Genomic DNA, 19290 nt, shown 5'->3' on the forward strand with positions numbered 1-19290 from the left:
CAGGTCTGCTTGCGGCAACACTGATTTGCGTCATCCACTGCTTCTGTGTCAGCGTTTTCTCTCGTGTGTCTGTCTGTGCATTAAAACTGAGAGATGAATAGAATTCAAGTCGACGTTGCAATGTGATCAACTGCAATTTTCAAAACCGCAAAGGCTGCAATTTGAAAAAGAAAATGTGCATATATTTATTTATTGAATGACTACCATTTCAGTCAAACTGTTTTCTAAGTTGTATTTGAGGTAGTGCTCTTTTTTTGTATTGAAGTTAATGTATCGCTTGTGTTTGGTAAATATGTAGAAAGAGAACCTTAAAAAAAATGGCAGATTAAGTCAAAAACAACAATGACATATGTATCGTTGGCTGTTTTTGCTTCGTTTCAGTTTACTTTGGGGTTGAAGAAGGATGACGTGCACCTGCATCAACAACCTCCACCCGAAGACCACGACGAGTTGGCCACCTGAAAGTCAATTTGGTCTGAGATATTTATTTGTTATTGTTACGACATTGTCTTGAAGTCTGTTCCATGTTTTTGTCAATAAATGTCTGACAGTAAAGCCCATAAGTGGCCTTACGATATTTCAGTTTTGCAAATATATATATATATATATATATATATATATATACGATGTCTTTTAATCTCAGAAAAAGAGATTTCTGTAGTTCAATCTAATAAGTGAAATTCTCAAAAGACACCTGCCAAAGTGTTATAAATCAAGCAGTTCAATTCACAAGTAAGCAAATAGTTTTATTCATGTTTTAAAAATACATTCCGTTTAAAAAATAAATATAATTATCATGCCTTCAAGTATAAAAACAATAATATGTAATAAATATCTTCTTTAAATAATTCATACGACTGTTTGCAATAAATAAGGTCTTAGATTCACAACGGCTTTTTTGAATGAGCAATAAATAGGTTATCTACAGAATAAAAAATTTAAAAAACTCAGTGCGTCATGCAAAAACAAATACATCATCAATCCGTCAGTGGGTTACGACACATCAGTGCAGATCCAACAACTTAATTCACTTCATGTTTTGCCCAACATTTCCGACGGGCTTCAGTGGCGGACGTGACTACCGCAATAAACTAAACATGGCGAAGACCTTGGCATGTTTTCCCCTTCGCCGTTCTTTGCGCCTCAGCGCCCTCTCGCCGTCAACAATGAAGATGTAGAGCTTCCGCAGGATGTTGTGCGCCGTCATCTTTCTGTGGAAAGCATCGGGGTGGTACAGTGACCTCAATAGGCTCTCTTCCTCATTGCTACTCAGGCCTGTGACCTCTTCTGTTTTTTTCATCTGCCGGACAAGAGTAAGCAACACAATGTCAAAATAGGTATTATAGTAACAGCAAAATTCATTTCCTATCCCTAAATTGTCACACTGGCCAACCTTTTGTTTGATATTGTAGAGCAGGAGTTCAGAGTAGTGTTTGGCCTCAGACAGAATTTTACTGCCGGGATATTCCTTCTCCACGTGCTTGAGAAGAATTATGTAAGTGGACAGACCTTGGGCCAGCCTGTGCAGGCAAGCCTCCTGGAAAAAAGAATATTTAGGTCAGTTAAAAAACAAATATCTATTCAACCTACGCATAAAAGTCAAGCCGATGCTAGCAAACAATTATGGAAAGTGTCAGTGTCTGTATTTTCTCCCACCTCTGGTGGTTTTCCATTTCTGGTTCTTACCTTGCTAAAGTTGGAGCTGGGGCAGTTTGCTGGAAACTGAGGTGCTTTGTAGTGCTCCAGTAAATGAAAGTTGACAGTGTTTTGGAATTCATCATCAAACTGATATTGAAATTAGTCACAAGTCAGATATGTTTTACAGCCAGGAGAAGACAATGAAGGTGCTTTCTGAATTTCCACTTACAGCTTTCTGGTGTTCTTTAGCGGTACCCAGAACCGAGTCCCAAACATGAGCAGAGGTCAGCAGGTCAGAGGGCGCCGTTTCCTCCTCACTTGAGGTGTCGCTTGATGGCAAGACGGTGGTCGCTTCTGTCAACGGAGCGCCATTGGCTCGCAGTACTAGAAAAGCCACCAAGCCCACCGCGAGAATTTGCGTGTCTAATGCGGAAGCAGAAGAAAATCATGAATGAATGGCAAAAGAGGAAGAAAATTCAGGAAACATTCATCACTGACTTACACATGTTGGGCATGTTGCGTCGAGATTACTCTTGCCTTGACCGCGTGCTCTCGTGGAACATGTCTTGACTTCTCATTGCACAGCCGTTATATATTCTACTGACCGCAGGGATTTCCGAATACCTTCCGGTTTCAATTATATACTGATGAAACCGATATTACACTTTTTTTTTTTGGTGCATACAGCAGAATGTAATTACACAGAATGAAAAAAGACGAATTCAATCATTTTTAAAGAACAACAACTTTATTTCAATTATTTCAATTAAATTTCACAACAGGTCGGAGCAGATTTTATTTAAAAAAAGCCCATTTAATTGTAATTTATACAATATTTTTATAATGTGACCATGTCAAAAGTCAAAGTCTGCTTTATTGTCAATCCCTTCATATGTCAAGACACACAAGAAACCGAAATTACATTTCCTCTATCCCATGGTGGAAGTGGAATTTCCATCATCATCTTCCAAACGTGCGCCAGTGGCTTTGCTCATCCTTATTTCCTGGAAGAAAAACGGACGTCAAAAGAGAAATATTGCTTCTTGTCGCTTGAAAGATGTGTCACCTCTCCGTTGGCGTTGATCAAGGTAAAGTGGACCTGGCCTACGGGTCCCCAGTTGGACTGTGTCTCCCAGACTAGATCAGAGGGAGGATTGTGGTTTCGGCCAGCGTCAGCCGCCCAGATCTGATGCATGTAAAGGTCATTGAAATATTGAGCACCTTGTATCTGAGATCTTCCAGATAAGATTGATTACCGTGACACTCTCGTGGGCCTTCAGGATGAATTCTGCGGCAAACTTGAATACAATGGGAGCAGAAGATCCAATCTGGAGCTTCACCTGCCAGTTCCCCAAATTCTGATCCTAATAGTTGAAATTGATCTCAACAGGTTAGTCGTTACTGGAAAATGTGCAAATTTCGTAAGATGTTCCCCTGTGACACATCCACTGACCTCATCAACTGTATTGCGGAGTCTGACATATTTGCCGTACGAGTCCACCTCATCCAGAGTGACCTGCTGCTCATCCACAGTGACCTGCTGGGCGATTTTAGGACGAGGCACATTGCATCCGCCCGAGCTCAAACCCTCGCTGTCCTTCGGACGTTTCCTCTTTTTGCTGGCCGACATGGTTTGGCGTACCCTGGGGACAAACGTGGAGACATTAATTGCTATGAGAGCAAACGTTGTGGTATGTTCTAAAGCTGTAAAAAGACCTCTCCTCCTTGTTCTGGGTCCGCTCCCTCTCTGTAGACAGAGCCTCCTCCAGATCTTTCACTTTTTGGCCGGCTTCTAACTCCACCATGCGAGACTCGTGCTGGCTTTGGACCATGCGCAAGTCCTACGTGAGACGTGAAAATGACTCAGCTTTATTTTCATTAATTAAATAAGCGATAGTGATGGTAATTACCGACCGCGGAATGCAGCTTCTTTTCAAACTCCAGCTCATCTTTAAGGATTTGAATGTGATGCGACTTCCTGAGCAAAAACAGTATTAAACCCTCGACGCAGTCAAATGCGCTATTTATATTGATGTGCGACTATGGGATGGTTAACTGAAAGTCCAATTGAGCTGCAATTAGTCACGAGGAGGATTTTCCTTGGGGTGTGGCCCCAGCAGCAAAGCAATTGTGTCAGCACTAATATCCACTATCCATTTTGTTGTTGGCATATTTTTGATAAAATGGCCGGGCGGGCCTCACCTTGCTTCCAGCTCGTCAAAATCAATCTTCAGCTTGGACAACTTCACCTGCAGACGTTCACGCTCTGTGGCCTCTGAGTCCAGAGCCGCACGGGCTTTCGCCAGATCGGATTCTTTCTTCGTGTCCCTGAGATGACAGATATACACATAAACTGAGAATATGGAAAATTTCGGGCAGTCTGAGAAATCAGCGTGAACAAACAAATACATACAGCCGAGTTAAAAAAACACCAGAACAATCACCATGACAATTGCGAACACACAGAAAGAAAAGAAATAACTGGAACATCACTCAAACACCGGTGATCCCATCGTGAGTCCCACATATGGGATGGTTAACTGTAAGTCCAATTGAGCTGCAATTAGTCACAAGGAGGATTTTCCTCGGGGTGTGGCCCCAGCAGCAAAGCAATTATGTCAGCACTAATATCCACTATCCATTTTGTTGTTGGCATATTTTTGATAAAATGGCCGGGCGGGCCTCACCTTGCTTCCAGCTCGTCAAAATCAATCTTCAGCTTGGACAACTTCACCTGCAGACGTTCACGCTCTGTGGCCTCTGAGTCCAGAGCCGCACGGGCTTTCGCCAGATTGGATTCTTTCTTCGTGTCCCTGTGATGACAGATATACACATAAACTGAGAATATGGAAAATTTCGGGCAGTCGGAGAAATCAGCGTGAACAAACAAATACATACAGCCGAGTTAAAAAAACACCAGAACAATCAAGTCAAGTCAAGTTTATTTGTATAGCCCTAAATCACAAGCAGTCTCAAAGGGCTTCACATAGACAGAAATTGACAATTATTCTCAAAGCATCCCCCTCAAAAAGCCCCTTATGATGAAGAATATATATGGAAACAGATTTCCCTCGCCCGGACGCGGGTCACCGGGGCCCCCCTCTGGAGCCAGGCCTGGAGGCGGGGCTCGAAGGCGAGCGTCTGGTGGCCGGGCCTTCGCCCATGGGGCCCGGCCGGGCAAAGCCCAAAAAGGAAATGTGGGTCCCCCTTCCCATGGGCTCACCACCTGTGGGAGGGGCCAAAGGGGTCGGGTGCAGTGCGAGCTGGGCGGCGGCCAAAGGCAGGGACCTTGGCGGTCTGATCCCCGGCTGCAGAAGCTGGCTCTTGGGACATGGAATGTCACCTCTCTGGCTGGAAAGGAGCCCGAGCTGGTGTGCGAGGCAGAAAAGTTCCGACTAGATATAGTCGGACTTGCCTCCACGCACAGTTTGGGTTCCGGTTCAAGCCCTCTCGAGAGGGGCTGGACTCTCTTCCACTCTGGAGTTGCCCATGGTGAGAGGCGTCGAGCAGGTGTGGGTATACTTATTAACCCCCGGCTGGGCGCCTGCACATTGGGGTTCACCCCGGTGAACGAGAGGGTAGCCTCCCTCCGCCTTCGGGTGGGGGGACGGGTCCTGACTGTTGTTTGTGTCTATGCACCAAACAGCACCCTTTTTGGAGTCCCTGGACGAGGTGCTGGAGAGCGCTCCTTCTGGGGACTCCATCGTTCTACTGGGTGACTTCAATGCTCACGTGGGCAATGACAGTGAGACCTGGAAGGGCGTGATTGGGAGGAACGGCCCCCCCGATCTGAACCCGAGCGGTGTTCTATTATTGGACTTCTGTGCTCGACACGGATTTTCTATAATGAACACCATGTTCAAACATAAGGGTGTCCATGTGTGCACTTGGTACCAGGACACCCTAGGCCGCAGTTCGATGATCGACTTTGTAGTCGTGTCATCGGATTTGCGGCCGCATGTTTTGGACACTCGGGCGAAGAGAGGGGCGGAGCTGTCAACTGATCACCACCTGGTGGTGGGTTGGCTCCGATGGTGGGGGAAGATGCCGGTCCGACCTGGCAGACCCAAACGTTCTGTGAGGGTCTGCTGGGAACGTCTGGCGGAATCCCCTGTCAGGAAGAGCTTCAACTCCCACCTCCGGCATAACTTTTCCCAGGTCCCGGGGGAGGCGGGGGACATTGAGTCAGAGTGGACCTTGTTCCGCGCCTCCATTGTTGAGGCGGCCGACCGGAGCTGCGGCCGTAAGGTCATTGGTGCCTGTCGTGGCGGCAATCCCCGAACCCGCTGGTGGACACCGGCGGTAAGGGATGCCGTCAAGCTGAAGAAGGAGTCCTATCGGGCCGTTTTGGCCTGCGGGACTCCCGAGGCAGCTGACAGGTACCGGATGGCCAAGCGGAACGCAGCTTCGGCGGTTGCTGAGGCAAAAACCCGGGCGTGGGAGGAGTTTGGCGAGGCCATGGAGAATGACTTCAGGACGGCTTCGAGGAAATTCTGGTCCACCATCCGGCGTCTCAGGAGGGGGAAGCAGACTACCGCGTTGCGGGAGGCGTCTTTCGTGCCGCCGGTGGCGTATGACCTTCCGCGAGAGGCGTGCGGGCTTGGGGGGGCCGCAACGACCGAGTCTGACTCGGACGGGGCGCAGCTTCCCTCCCGGTCGCAGCAATAAGCGCCGAACGCAGCGTTGGTCACCAGCGACCCCGGCGGGTTCGTCAGGAGCGCCGGTACCCTTCCGTAGCTAGTTGCCAGCTGGCCACAGCGGGCCGCACCGACCGAGTCTGACTCGGACGGGGCGCAGCTTCCCGTCTGGGTGACAGCGGCGCTGACAACGGCGGGGCGGCCGGAACCCCTTCGACCCCCCGGCTCCCACCAGTGTCGATCCAACTCCGCATCCTGGCGTAGCGCTTGGGCCCAGGCTGTTGACGAACAGGAAGCGGGAGCAGAATCAGTAAATGTAAATGTGCTAGTTTACGTTGAGTTAGCCTTGAAGATGTTTTAGTCACAGGCCTAGCGCTGTAAAAAATGAATGCTTACTATTTGTCTGGCGTTAAGACAGACATTGTTTCAACACAAATCTGCGTGTATTGCCGTGCCTTTGGATATTTGCTTAGTTTAAATGCAAGCGCTAGAATGCCCCAAATTAGCCGGTAAAGAATTGATAGAGCAAAAGGGTAGAACATCAAAGTAAAAAGCTGTGATCCAATAAAGCAAAAGTTGGATCAAAGTAAAAAGCTTTGATCAATGATGCCGTTTATATTCTAAACCAAAAAGGTAGAACATCAAAATGAAAAGATGTGGTCCAATGATGGTATTTATACTATATTATAATTTTCCACACTGAGAAGACACAGAAAAAAATAAGTCATGCTAAAAAATTATTGTTTGCTTCCACATACTCCTTGCAATGTGTTCACATACTCGTCATTACTTTTTGGTGCAATTAATGAGTTTGCGTCGAAAATTGGTTCATAAATAGATGCAAAACAAATTGCGCGGGTCCGGATCGTATCTCAAAAAGGGGGGCTGCTGATGCGTCGGTTCAGAAGTGGAAAATTGGCACGTAAGTAGATGCAAAAAATCCGCGCAGCTTCCGTTCGTATCTCAAAATGTCCGTAAGTATAGGCGTTCGTAAGTAGAGGTGCCACTGCATATGCAAGTTTAACATGGTCGCTTTTACTCGTATGCTTTGCATGGTCCTTCAGATCACTAACAATTCCTCCCATCTTAAAAACTCAATTTCTACTCTCTTTTTTTTCCGCAGAAGACAAAGCGGCCCAGTCATTGTTGAACAAGTTAATCAGAAGTAATCTTGTCAACACCACAAATCAAGTTGAAGTTCTTCAGAAGGATCCCAACTCTCCACTGTACTCTGTAAAATCCTTTGAGGAGTTGCGACTGTAAGTGTATCATTCTTTAATTTATTCATAATCCCTCTTGTGATTTAGTGCGTCTGCCATAAATGACGAATGAGCTCATGTCTGTGGATGTTATCCAATAAAGATTACACACCACGGCAGATGCGCTCGTATTGAAAAGGGAAAAATAAAATTTGTGTTCTGCAAAAGTGTGGCAGAAGTGCTCGATGTTCATTACATGCCCAATTTGTTGTATTCCTGCCAAACTTGATCAATAAACCAAAAATATTTTTTCTCATATGTGCAGTAAACCACAGCTCCTTCAGGGTGTCTATGGCATGGGTTTTAACCGGCCCTCCAAAATCCAGGAGACCGCCTTACCCATGATGCTCGCTGAACCGTGAGTATGCTGTACATTGACTGTGATGTGCTACTTTTCTGAACTAAATATATGATGTGACTAAAGTCAGTTTGATTTTTCTGTTTAGTCCACAGAATCTAATCGCCCAGTCTCAGTCAGGAACAGGAAAAACCGCTGCCTTTGTGCTTGCCATGCTCAGCCACGTCAATCCAGACCACAAATATCCCCAGGTTATTTTTTAGGGATTTTATCAGTGATCCAAATGACCGCAGATGGGTTTATCCTTAGTCCTTGTGTGACCTGCGAGTTAGATTTCTAAATCTCTTTTTCCTTTTCCACCAGTGCCTGTGTTTGTCACCCACCTATGAACTGGCGCTTCAGACTGGGAAAGTTATTGAGCAGATGGGCAAAAACTACCCTGAAGTCAAACTAGTTTACGCCATACGAGGAAATAGGCGTAAGTTCACATCGAGTGCCATGTTGACGTTCTCACCATGCTGGACTGGTGCAGCAAATTGAAGTTCATTGATCCCGAGAAGATTCGGGTGTTTGTGCTGGATGAGGCCGATGTCATGATCGCAACGCAGGGTCACAAAGACCAGAGTATTCGCATCCAGAAGTAAGAATGAATATTAATAAAAAAGTTTCCTGACAAATGTGGGAGTTCGGATTTTGAGTTTCCACTAAAGGATGCTACGATTTTAATTTGTTCTTTGCTACACAGGATGCTGCCCAGAAACTGCCAGATGTTGCTGTTCTCAGCTACGTTTGAGGAGACCGTGTGGGACTTCGCCAGGCGCGTCGTGCCTGACCCAAATATCATCAAATTGAAAAGAGAGGAGGAGACGCTGGATACTATCAAGCAGTACTATGTGTTGTGCAACAGCAAGGAGGAAAAGTTTGAAGCCCTGTGCAACATCTATGGCGCCATCACCATAGCCCAGGCTATGATTTTCTGCCATGTGAGGCACTTCCCTTCACCCAGCACTTTCCGATTGATAATTATAAATGGCATCACATTTTCCTGAGAAATGTTCCAGAGTTTATTAAGAACGTCACAAGACTGGCGTCGCATAAATTCATTATGTTCCTTGAGTGTCTGGCTGGTATATGAACTGGTGACTCTGCTTTCCTTCATGCGATCCAGACAAGGAAGACCGCAGGCTGGCTGGCGGGAGAGCTTTCCAAAGAGAACCACCAGGTGGCGCTGCTTAGCGGGGAGATGCAAGTAGAGCAGAAGGCAGCTGTCATTGAACGCTTCCGGAATGGAAAGGAGAAGGTGCTTGTCACCACAAATGTCTGTGCCAGAGGTGAGGGACCCATGCAAGATAATTATGAAATATGTAGATATTTAACAATTATTTAGTCTTCCACTTCTCCCTATCAATTGCTTTTGTAATATTGTTTTAACATGTATTCTGACTGTCAACACCCTGTATGCTATTAGAGAAGATACCGTATGTATTCTTCATACATTGAAAATATTAACGTCAATTTCCCCTATCACCTCTCGCCTTTTTTTTTCTTTTTTTTCTGTCCACCAGGAATTGATGTGGAGCAGGTATCGGTGGTGATCAATTTTGACCTGCCTGTAGACCAGGAGGGTAACCCAGACAACGAGACCTACCTTCATAGGATTGGCCGCACGGGTCGGTTCGGCAAAAGGGGGCTGGCCATCAACATGGTGGACAGCAGAATGAGTATGAACATTCTCAACAGGATCCAGGAGCATTTTAGTAAGTAGTTATCCTTGCCATTATCTATTGCATTGGCCAGGTTCAATGTAATATATATGTTTGCATTTTTATTCGTCCACTGGCAGAAAAAAAACACTCGCTGGTTTTCTCTTTTCCAGATAAGAAAATTGAAAAACTCGACACACACGATCTGGATGAAATTGAGAAAATCGCCAACTGAAAGACAAGTGTGCTGACAAAGTGGACGCCAGCTAGACTTGCGCTCTGCAAAGACTGTATGCTTCTTTATGCTGGCTTTTTAAGTTTGTATTTTAAGCCGTTAGGGTGGAGGGGGTAAAACCACATATACTGCACGTTTACATACACTTCAGTCTGTGGAACATACCCTATTTCACTCTTTTTACTATAATATTTTATTTTGTAATGCTGAAAAAGCTTAACTGTCAAGTAACTCCTAAAACCCCATTTGACTCTGCTTTTCATACATATATGAACATTTTTCATGAATGTATCCTCTTTAGGTCATTACAACATTGACAGTGTGTGGAAAGGGTGAAGTTGGGTATACTGCTGCTCTGAGTGCAGGGGTGTCATTTTGGGTGATGACTGATGGATGGATTTTAGGGTCTATGCAAATTTAGAGTATACTCACATGAAAGAAATGAAATTAACCTCAATTTATCTTCAGGGTGCGTAGCCAAATGCCAAAATGGAGATGACCTACTAATAACTCCTCAACATTTTAGATCATTCTGGAGTAAAGCCCAGTCACGCGTCCCTCACAATTTTATTTATAGAGTATTAAGACTACTCAGCTGTAACATGTACCGTTTTTTTCCGTGTATAGTGCGCCCCCATGTATAGTACGCACCCCTAAAAATGGCATGCTGATGCTGGAAAAAAGCTTGTACCCATGTATAATACGCACCGAATTTTTATGAATTTTTTTAAAAAAAAAATTTAATTTTTTTTTTTTTTTTTTTTTTTTTAAGTCCCAATGATCGTCACACACGCAGGGAGGCAATGGGTCCCATTTTTATAGTCTTTGGTATAGTCTTAACTAGGCTGGATGTAATTTTTTTTGTTGGCGTTGATTTCTCCGACTGCCCGTAAACGCACCACCGCGCTCCGTGCGCATGGAGCGTGTTTGAAGTGAACAGCAGAGAAGAAAGGAACAAGGCAAAGTGTTGTGAAATAAAATATTACCTGTAATACGGATTTAGGTAGAGAACTGAACTCTCGCTCTTTATATAGCTGACGTGTCTTGCTCATCCGTTCTGCGCATCTGTAATGGCGGCCTCCGTATGATATCCGGTTTGCGTGTGTGCGAGAGCGAGAGAGAGCGAGAGAGAGAGCGTGCGAGAGAACGCTCAACCGTAGCGCGCCGCCGACCGCCCAACTGCACCGGGCTGTGACAGAGCCGTCGCTGAAATTTAGAAGATATTTTTAAAGTCCTGATGTACTTTCTAAAATTTAAGTGGACCTCAGTGCGCACTGCGCAGGGAGCTTAATTTGGTGCGGTCGCGCAACTGCAGCGCGCCGGGCGCTCACTGTCGCATTGCTTAAAGAGCGCCTTTGTGTTTTAGGATGAACAGCAGAGACCAAAGGAACAAGGCAAAGTGTTGTGAAATAAAATATTACCTGTAATACGCATTTTGTTATTTGCTGATTGAAACTGCTAATTAAACTGTGAATTGAAACTAATAGGAAGAAAACAACTCTCGCTCTTTATATAGCTGACGTGTCTTGCGCATCCGTTCTGTGCATTTTATTTCACAACACTTTGCCTTTCTTCTCTGCTGTTCACTTCAAACACGCTCCATGCGACCGCAATGCTCTCGTATCAGACGCTTGCTCGATCACCTGCTCGTTTGCTGTCCCGTGCGCGCACGAAGCGCGGTGGTGCGTTTACGGGCAGTCGGAGAAATCAACGCCAACAAAAAAAATTACATCCAGCCTAGTTAAGACCATACCAAAGACTATAAAAATGGGACCCATTGCCTCCCTGCGTGTGTGACGATTATTGGGACTTAAAAAAAAAATAAAATAAAAAAAAAATAAAAAAATAAAAAATTTTTTTTTTTTTTTTTTTGTACCCATGTATAATGCGCACCCCGGATTTTAGGACAATAAATTAGTAAAATTTTGCGCACTATACACGGAAAAAACCGGTAGTTGTTTTTAAACATTTTTTGCCTACCTATTCCACAACTTCCCACTTACCACAAACTTCACATCTTTTATTTTGAAATTCAACCAAAATTCTCTAAAATTTCGTTTTTCTACTCTAATTTCCACATTTTTCAACCGATTCAACCCATTCCAACTTTCAAGTGTTCATCTTTTGCCTACCTGTTCCACATATTCCCACTTACCAAAAATTCCAAATTTTCAAATTTGAAATTCAACCAAATTCTCCAAAATTCCGTTTTTCTACTCTAATTTCTACATTTTTCAACCGATTCAACCCATTCCAAATGTATTCACTTAATTCACCTTATGCTTCCCACATTCACTCCCATTCACCCCCACTTCCACTATGCTTACACAATTCAACCCTTGACCCCCAATTCCAGTGTGGCGGCCATCTTGGATGACCCTGGAGTGCCACCAATGAACCCAGAATGAACCGGAAGTGCCCTAAATCAAACCGAAAGTGACCCCAAATAGACCGGAAGTGACCCCAAATCAAACCGGAAGTGACCCCAATGTACCAGAAATGACCTTTTTAGACCGGAAATGACCCCAAATAAACCGGAAGTGACCTCAGACGAACCGAAAGTGACCCAAATTAAACCGAAAGTGACCTAAATAAACCGGAAGTGACCCAAATCAAACCGAAAGTGACCCCTAATAGACCGGAAGTGACCTCAGGTGAACCGAAAGTGACCCCAAATGAACCGAAAGTGACCTTTTTTGACCGGAAATGACCCCGAATAAACCGGAAGTGACCTCAGCTAAACCGGAAGTGACCTGTAGTAAACCGGAAGTGTCCCAAATAAACCGGAAGTGACCCAAATTAGACCGGAAATGACCCGAATCAAGCCGGAAGTGAACCTATTTCAACACTAAGTGCCCCAAATAGCTACATTTGCGCTAAGGTTTTCGGTTTTTGTCCGATTTAACCCGTTTCAACATTTTTACCCCAAAAGTGAACCTCCTGAGGCCGTTTTTTTTGTTTTGTTCCAAATTTAGAAAGATTTTGGCGCAATTGCTTTTTTTTATTTTCCCATTCATTCTCTCTATGGGGATTCAACATTTGCTCTAACTTCTACATTTCTTAACTGATTCAACCCGTTCCAACTTTCCAACACGTGTGCATGCACAAACACACACCCAGACACATTAGAGCAGCAGGAACGGAGAGAAAGTATTTGCACTGTATGTGCTTGTGTGAATGTGCGTGTGAGGACATTGTTGTATTTTCTGCGGTTAATTATTATTATGTGGGGACAAGCAGTACAGAAAATGGATGGATGGATGGATAATTATGATATAAGTATTATCATTATAAAGTTACATTGATACTGCCTTGACAGTGTCCATGAAAACATTATCAAACATTAATAATAATAATTCATTAAATTTGTAGAGCGCTTTTCAAAAACCCAAAGACGCTTGATAACATTTAATTAGTAATAAGTATAAATGGAAAATACTGTCGTCTTCAAATTTTATATTAGCTCTAACAGGGTAATCTTCGAACCTAGACATAATTTTGAATTTTGACACTTTTGTTTTGTAAAATCATCGCAATCATTTTCACAGTATTCCTTTTTATGTTTGAGGGAAATCCTGCTAGGAACCTTTAATATGGAGGAACTGTTTCCCTGCACTTCATTTCCACTCGGTAGACGTTGCTGTTGTACAAGGCTCTCAGTTGGTATCGGCACGCCATTGTGACTGAAGTACTGCACCCTACTTTTCCCTCACACAGTTTTTAAAACAACGACAAAGGGAAACGACGATGGCTTCGGACTCTTGGGCCCAGGCTGTTGACGAACAGGAAGCGGGAGCAGAATCAGTAAATGTAAATGTGCTAGTTTACGTTGAGTTAGCCTTGAAGATGTTTTAGTCACAGGCCTAGCGCTGTAAAAAATGAATGCTTACTATTTGTCTGGCGTTAAGACAGACATTGTTTCAACACAAATCTGCGTGTATTGCCGTGCCTTTGGATATTTGCTTAGTTTAAATGCAAGCGCTAGAATGCCCCAAATTAGCCGGTAAAGAATTGCTGCGTGCCTTGTGCGTTGCTAGCTTTTGCAGAAGCTACCATCAAAGAGGTAATTCATTGAGACAGCTTTAACTGGCTGGCAACTGAATGATGCAAGAGGTTCCAAAATAGCTTAACCTGATTAAGTAGAAGCATTGGTTTCTTCTAGATTTGTGCTTTCCAAGTTTTATGTTTCAGGGTCACGTTTATAAATATATATAACAGTTGACCATTACTGGCGTTAACGTGTTTTCCTAGTCAACTGTGGTAAACTTTTTTTTTTTTACAGATTGGAAACCTTCAACTAAAGGATGCACCTGGAGAAAACGGTATGTTTGCAAAGTGATGAGACTAATTTCAAGCATGAAAAGGCTATAAAGTGATTTTGCTAAGGAACATCTGTATCATCAGCAGGCAGTACTTTTGGAAAGTCAGAAGCGGGAGATAAGACTCCAGGAAAGACTACAGATGAAGATGACCGTGGTAAGCTGATGTGATTATGTATTCCCATACAGTAATTGAATTGTTTTGTCACCCCAAACGCTCCTCACAACAATTACGCTGTCAAAATTATTGACCGAATAGACATGATAGAGCAAAAGGGTAGAACATCAAAGTAAAAAGCTGTGATCCAATAGAGCAAAAGTTGGATCAAAGTAAAAAGCTTTGATCAATGATGCCGTTTATATTCTAAACCAAAAAGGTAGAACATCAAAATAAAAAGATGTGGTCCAATGATGGTATTTATACTATATTATAATTTTCCACACTGAGAAGACACAGAAAAAAATAAGTCATGCTAAGAAATTATTGTTTGCTTCCACATACTGCTTGCAATGTGTTCACATACTCGTCATTACTTTTTGGTGCAATTAATGAGTTTGCGTCGAAAATTGGTTCATAAATAGATGCAAAACAAATTGCGCGGGTCCGGATCGTATCTCAAAAAGGGGGGCTGCTGATGCGTCGGTTCAGAAGTGGAAAATTGGCACGTAAGTAGATGCAAAAAATCCGCGCAGCTTCCGTTCGTATCTCAAAATGTCCGTAAGTATAGGCGTTCGTAAGTAGAGGTGCCACTGCATATGCAAGTTTAACATGGTCGCTTTTACTCGTATGCTTTGCATGGTCCTTCAGATCACTAACAATTCCTCCCATCTTAAAAACTCAATTTCTACTCTCTTTTTTTTCCGCAGAAGACAAAGCGGCCCAGTCATTGTTGAACAAGTTAATCAGAAGTAATCTTGTCAACACCACAAATCAAGTTGAAGTTCTTCAGAAGGATCCCAACTCTCCACTGTACTCTGTAAAATCCTTTGAGGAGTTGCGACTGTAAGTGTATCATTCTTTAATTTATTCATAATCCCTCTTGTGATTTAGTGCGTCTGCCATAAATGACGAATGAGCTCATGTCTGTGGATGTTATCCAATAAAGATTACACACCACGGCAGATGCGCTCGTATTGAAAAGGGAAAAATAAAATTTGTGTTCTGCAAAAGTGTGGCAGAAGTGCTCGATGTTCATTACATGCCCAATTTGTTGTATTCCTGCCAAACTTGATCAATAAACCAAAAATATTTTTTCTCATATGTGCAGTAAACCACAGCTCCTTCAGGGTGTCTATGGCATGGGTTTTAACCGGCCCTCCAAAATCCAGGAGACCGCCTTACCCATGATGCTCGCTGAACCGTGAGTATGCTGTACATTGACTGTGATGTGCTACTTTTCTGAACTAAATATATGATGTGACTAAAGTCAGTTTGATTTTTCTGTTTAGTCCACAGAATCTAATCGCCCAGTCTCAGTCAGGAACAGGAAAAACCGCTGCCTTTGTGCTTGCCATGCTCAGCCACGTCAATCCAGACCACAAATATCCCCAGGTTATTTTTTAGGGATTTTATCAGTGATCCAAATGACCGCAGATGGGTTTATCCTTAGTCCTTGTGTGACCTGCGAGTTAGATTTCTAAATCTCTTTTTCCTTTTCCACCAGTGCCTGTGTTTGTCACCCACCTATGAACTGGCGCTTCAGACTGGCAAAGTTATTGAGCAGATGGGCAAAAACTACCCTGAAGTCAAACTAGTTTACGCCATACGAGGAAATAGGCGTAAGTTCACATCGAGTGCCATGTTGACGTTCTCACCATGCTGGACTGGTGCAGCAAATTGAAGTTCATTGATCCCGAGAAGATTCGGGTGTTTGTGCTGGATGAGGCCGATGTCATGATCGCAACGCAGGGTCACAAAGACCAGAGTATTCGCATCCAGAAGTAAGAATGAATATTAATAAAAAAGTTTCCTGACAAATGTGGGAGTTCGGATTTTGAGTTTCCACTAAAGGATGCTACGATTTTAATTTGTTCTTTGCTACACAGGATGCTGCCCAGAAACTGCCAGATGTTGCTGTTCTCAGCTACGTTTGAGGAGACCGTGTGGGACTTCGCCAGGCGCGTCGTGCCTGACCCAAATATCATCAAATTGAAAAGAGAGGAGGAGACGCTGGATACTATCAAGCAGTACTATGTGTTGTGCAACAGCAAGGAGGAAAAGTTTGAAGCCCTGTGCAACATCTATGGCGCCATCACCATAGCCCAGGCTATGATTTTCTGCCATGTGAGGCACTTCCCTTCACCCAGCACTTTCCGATTGATAGATTATAAATGGCATCACATTTTCCTGAGAAATGTTCCAGAGTTTATTAAGAACGTCACAAGACTGGCGTCGCATAAATTCATTATGTTCCTTGAGTGTCTGGCTGGTATATGAACTGGTGACTCTGCTTTCCTTCATGCGATCCAGACAAGGAAGACCGCAGGCTGGCTGGCGGGAGAGCTTTCCAAAGAGAACCACCAGGTGGCGCTGCTTAGCGGGGAGATGCAAGTAGAGCAGAGGGCAGCTGTCATTGAACGCTTCCGGAATGGAAAGGAGAAGGTGCTTGTCACCACAAATGTCTGTGCCAGAGGTGAGGGACCCATGCAAGATAATTATGAAATATGTAGATATTTAACAATTATTTAGTCTTCCACTTCTCCCTATCAATTGCTTTTGTAATATTGTTTTAACATGTATTCTGACTGTCAACACCCTGTATGCTATTAGAGAAGATACCGTATGTATTCTTCATACATTGAAAATATTAACGTCAATTTCCCCTATCACCTCTCGCCTTTTTTTTTCTTTTTTTTCTGTCCACCAGGAATTGATGTGGAGCAGGTATCGGTGGTGATCAATTTTGACCTGCCTGTAGACCAGGAGGGTAACCCAGACAACGAGACCTACCTTCATAGGATTGGCCGCACGGGTCGGTTCGGCAAAAGGGGGCTGGCCATCAACATGGTGGACAGCAGAATGAGTATGAACATTCTCAACAGGATCCAGGAGCATTTTAGTAAGTAGTTATCCTTGCCATTATCTATTGCATTGGCCAGGTTCAATGTAATATATATGTTTGCATTTTTATTCGTCCACTGGCAGAAAAAAAACACTCGCTGGTTTTCTCTTTTCCAGATAAGAAAATTGAAAAACTCGACACACACGATCTGGATGAAATTGAGAAAATCGCCAACTGAAAGACAAGTGTGCTGACAAAGTGGACCCCAGCTAGACTTGCGCTCTGCAAAGACTGTATGCTTCTTTATGCTGGCTTTTTAAGTTTGTATTTTAAGCCGTTAGGGTGGAGGGGGTAAAACCACATATACTGCACGTTTACATACACTTCAGTCTGTGGAACATACCCTATTTCACTCTTTTTACTATAATATTTTATTTTGTAATGCTGAAAAAGCTTAACTGTCAAGTAACTCCTAAAACCCCATTTGACTCTGCTTTTCATACATATATGAACATTTTTCATGAATGTATCCTCTTTAGGTCATTACAACATTGACAGTGTGTGGAAAGGGTGAAGTTGGGTATACTGCTGCTCTGAGTGTAGGGGTGTCATTTTGGGTGATGACTGATGGATGGATTTTAGGGTCTATGCAAATTTAGAGTATACTCACATGAAAGAAATGAAATTAACCTCAATTTATCTTCAGGGTGCGTAGCCAAATGCCAAAATGGAGATGACCTACTAATAACTCCTCAAAATTTTAGATCATTCTGGAGTAAAGCCCAGTCACGCGTCCCTCACAATTTTATTTATAGAGTATTAAGACTACTCAGCTGTAACATGTAGTTGTTTTTAAACATTTTTTGCCTACCTATTCCACAACTTCCCACTTACCACAAACTTCACATCTTTTATTTTGAAATTCAACCAAAATTCTCTAAAATTTCGTTTTTCTACTCTAATTTCCACATTTTTCAACCGATTCAACCCATTCCAACTTTCAAGTGTTCATCTTTTGCCTACCTGTTCCACATATTCCCACTTACCAAAAATTCCAAATTTTCAAATTTGAAATTCAACCAAATTCTCCAAAATTCCGTTTTTCTACTCTAATTTCTACATTTTTCAACCGATTCAACCCATTCCAAATGTATTTACTTAATTCACCTTATGCTTCCCACATTCACTCCCATTCACCCCCACTTCCACTATGCTTACACAATTCAACCCTTGACCCCCAATTCCAGTGTGGCGGCCATCTTGGATGACCCTGGAGTGCCACCAATGAACCCAGAATGAACCGGAAGTGCCCTAAATCAAACCGAAAGTGACCCCAAATAGACCGGAAGTGACCCCAAATCAAACCGGAAGTGACCCCAATGTACCAGAAATGACCTTTTTAGACCGGAAATGACCCCAAATAAACCGGAAGTGACCTCAGACGAACCGAAAGTGACCCAAATTAAACCGAAAGTGACCTAAGTAAACCGGAAGTGACCCAAATCAAACCGAAAGTGACCCCTAATAGACCGGAAGTGACCTCAGGTGAACCGAAAGTGACCCCAAATGAACCGAAAGTGACCTTTTTTGACCGGAAGTGACCCCGAATAAACCGGAAGTGACCTCAGCTAAACCGGAAGTGACCTGTAGTAAACCGGAAGTGTCCCAAATAAACCGGAAGTGACCCAAATTAGACCGGAAATGACCCGAATCAAGCCGGAAGTGAACCTATTTCAACACTAAGTGCCCCAAATAGCTACATTTGCGCTAACGTTTTCGGTTTTTGTCCGATTTAACCCGTTTCAACATTTTTACCCCAAAAGTGAACCTCCTGAGGCCGTTTTTTTTGTTTTGTTCCAAATTTAGAAAGATTTTGGCGCAATTGCTTTTTTTTATTTTCCCATTCATTCTCTCTATGGGGATTCAACATTTGCTCTAACTTCTACATTTCTTAACTGATTCAACCCGTTCCAACTTTCCAACACGTGTGCATGCACAAACACACACCCAGACACATTAGAGCAGCAGGAACGGAGAGAAAGTATTTGCACTGTATGTGCTTGTGTGAATGTGCGTGTGAGGACATTGTTGTATTTTCTGCGGTTAATTATTATTATGTGGGGACAAGCAGTACAGAAAATGGATGGATGGATGGATAATTATGATATAAGTATTATCATTATAAAGTTACATTGATAC

At 43.4% G+C, this 19290-nt stretch overlaps 1 protein-coding gene and 2 pseudogenes across 1 annotated transcript; 2 read left to right on the forward strand and 1 right to left on the reverse strand.

The window, feature by feature from the left end:
* Window positions 1–2364: 2364 nt before the first annotated feature.
* Window positions 2365–3788, reverse strand: LOC133155685 (lamin-B2-like). Its single transcript, XM_061281189.1, has 5 exons — window positions 3553–3788; window positions 3092–3479; window positions 2895–3002; window positions 2705–2824; window positions 2365–2642 (listed from the first exon to the last, which is right to left on the reverse strand). Exons 2-5 carry the CDS (start codon window positions 3266–3268, stop codon window positions 2568–2570), a joined length of 480 nt encoding a protein of 159 aa, XP_061137173.1. The 5' UTR covers window positions 3269–3479; window positions 3553–3788; the 3' UTR covers window positions 2365–2567.
* A 3573-nt stretch (window positions 3789–7361) lies between these two features.
* Window positions 7362–10357, forward strand: LOC133155785 (ATP-dependent RNA helicase DDX19A-like; annotated as a pseudogene).
* A 1370-nt stretch (window positions 10358–11727) lies between these two features.
* Window positions 11728–17659, forward strand: LOC133155784 (ATP-dependent RNA helicase DDX19B-like; annotated as a pseudogene).
* Window positions 17660–19290: the final 1631 nt, after the last annotated feature.

Source organism: Syngnathus typhle, linkage group LG6, assembly GCF_033458585.1.
Source record: "Syngnathus typhle isolate RoL2023-S1 ecotype Sweden linkage group LG6, RoL_Styp_1.0, whole genome shotgun sequence".
NCBI lineage: Eukaryota > Metazoa > Chordata > Actinopteri > Syngnathiformes > Syngnathidae > Syngnathus > Syngnathus typhle.

Bases quoted from the DNA above. Each gene is read 5' to 3' on its own strand.
- LOC133155685 (XM_061281189.1), bottom strand. From the start codon at position 3,268: ATGTCGGCCAGCAAAAAGAGGAAACGTCCGAAGGACAGCGAGGGTTTG. The intron at 2,825-2,894 runs GTAATCAATCTT...TACATGCATCAG, and splicing joins AGGCCCACGAGAGTGTCACG to ATCTGGGCGGCTGACGCTGG. The intron at 2,643-2,704 runs GTGACACATCTT...TTTTTCTTCCAG, and splicing joins TGATCAACGCCAACGGAGAG to GAAATAAGGATGAGCAAAGC.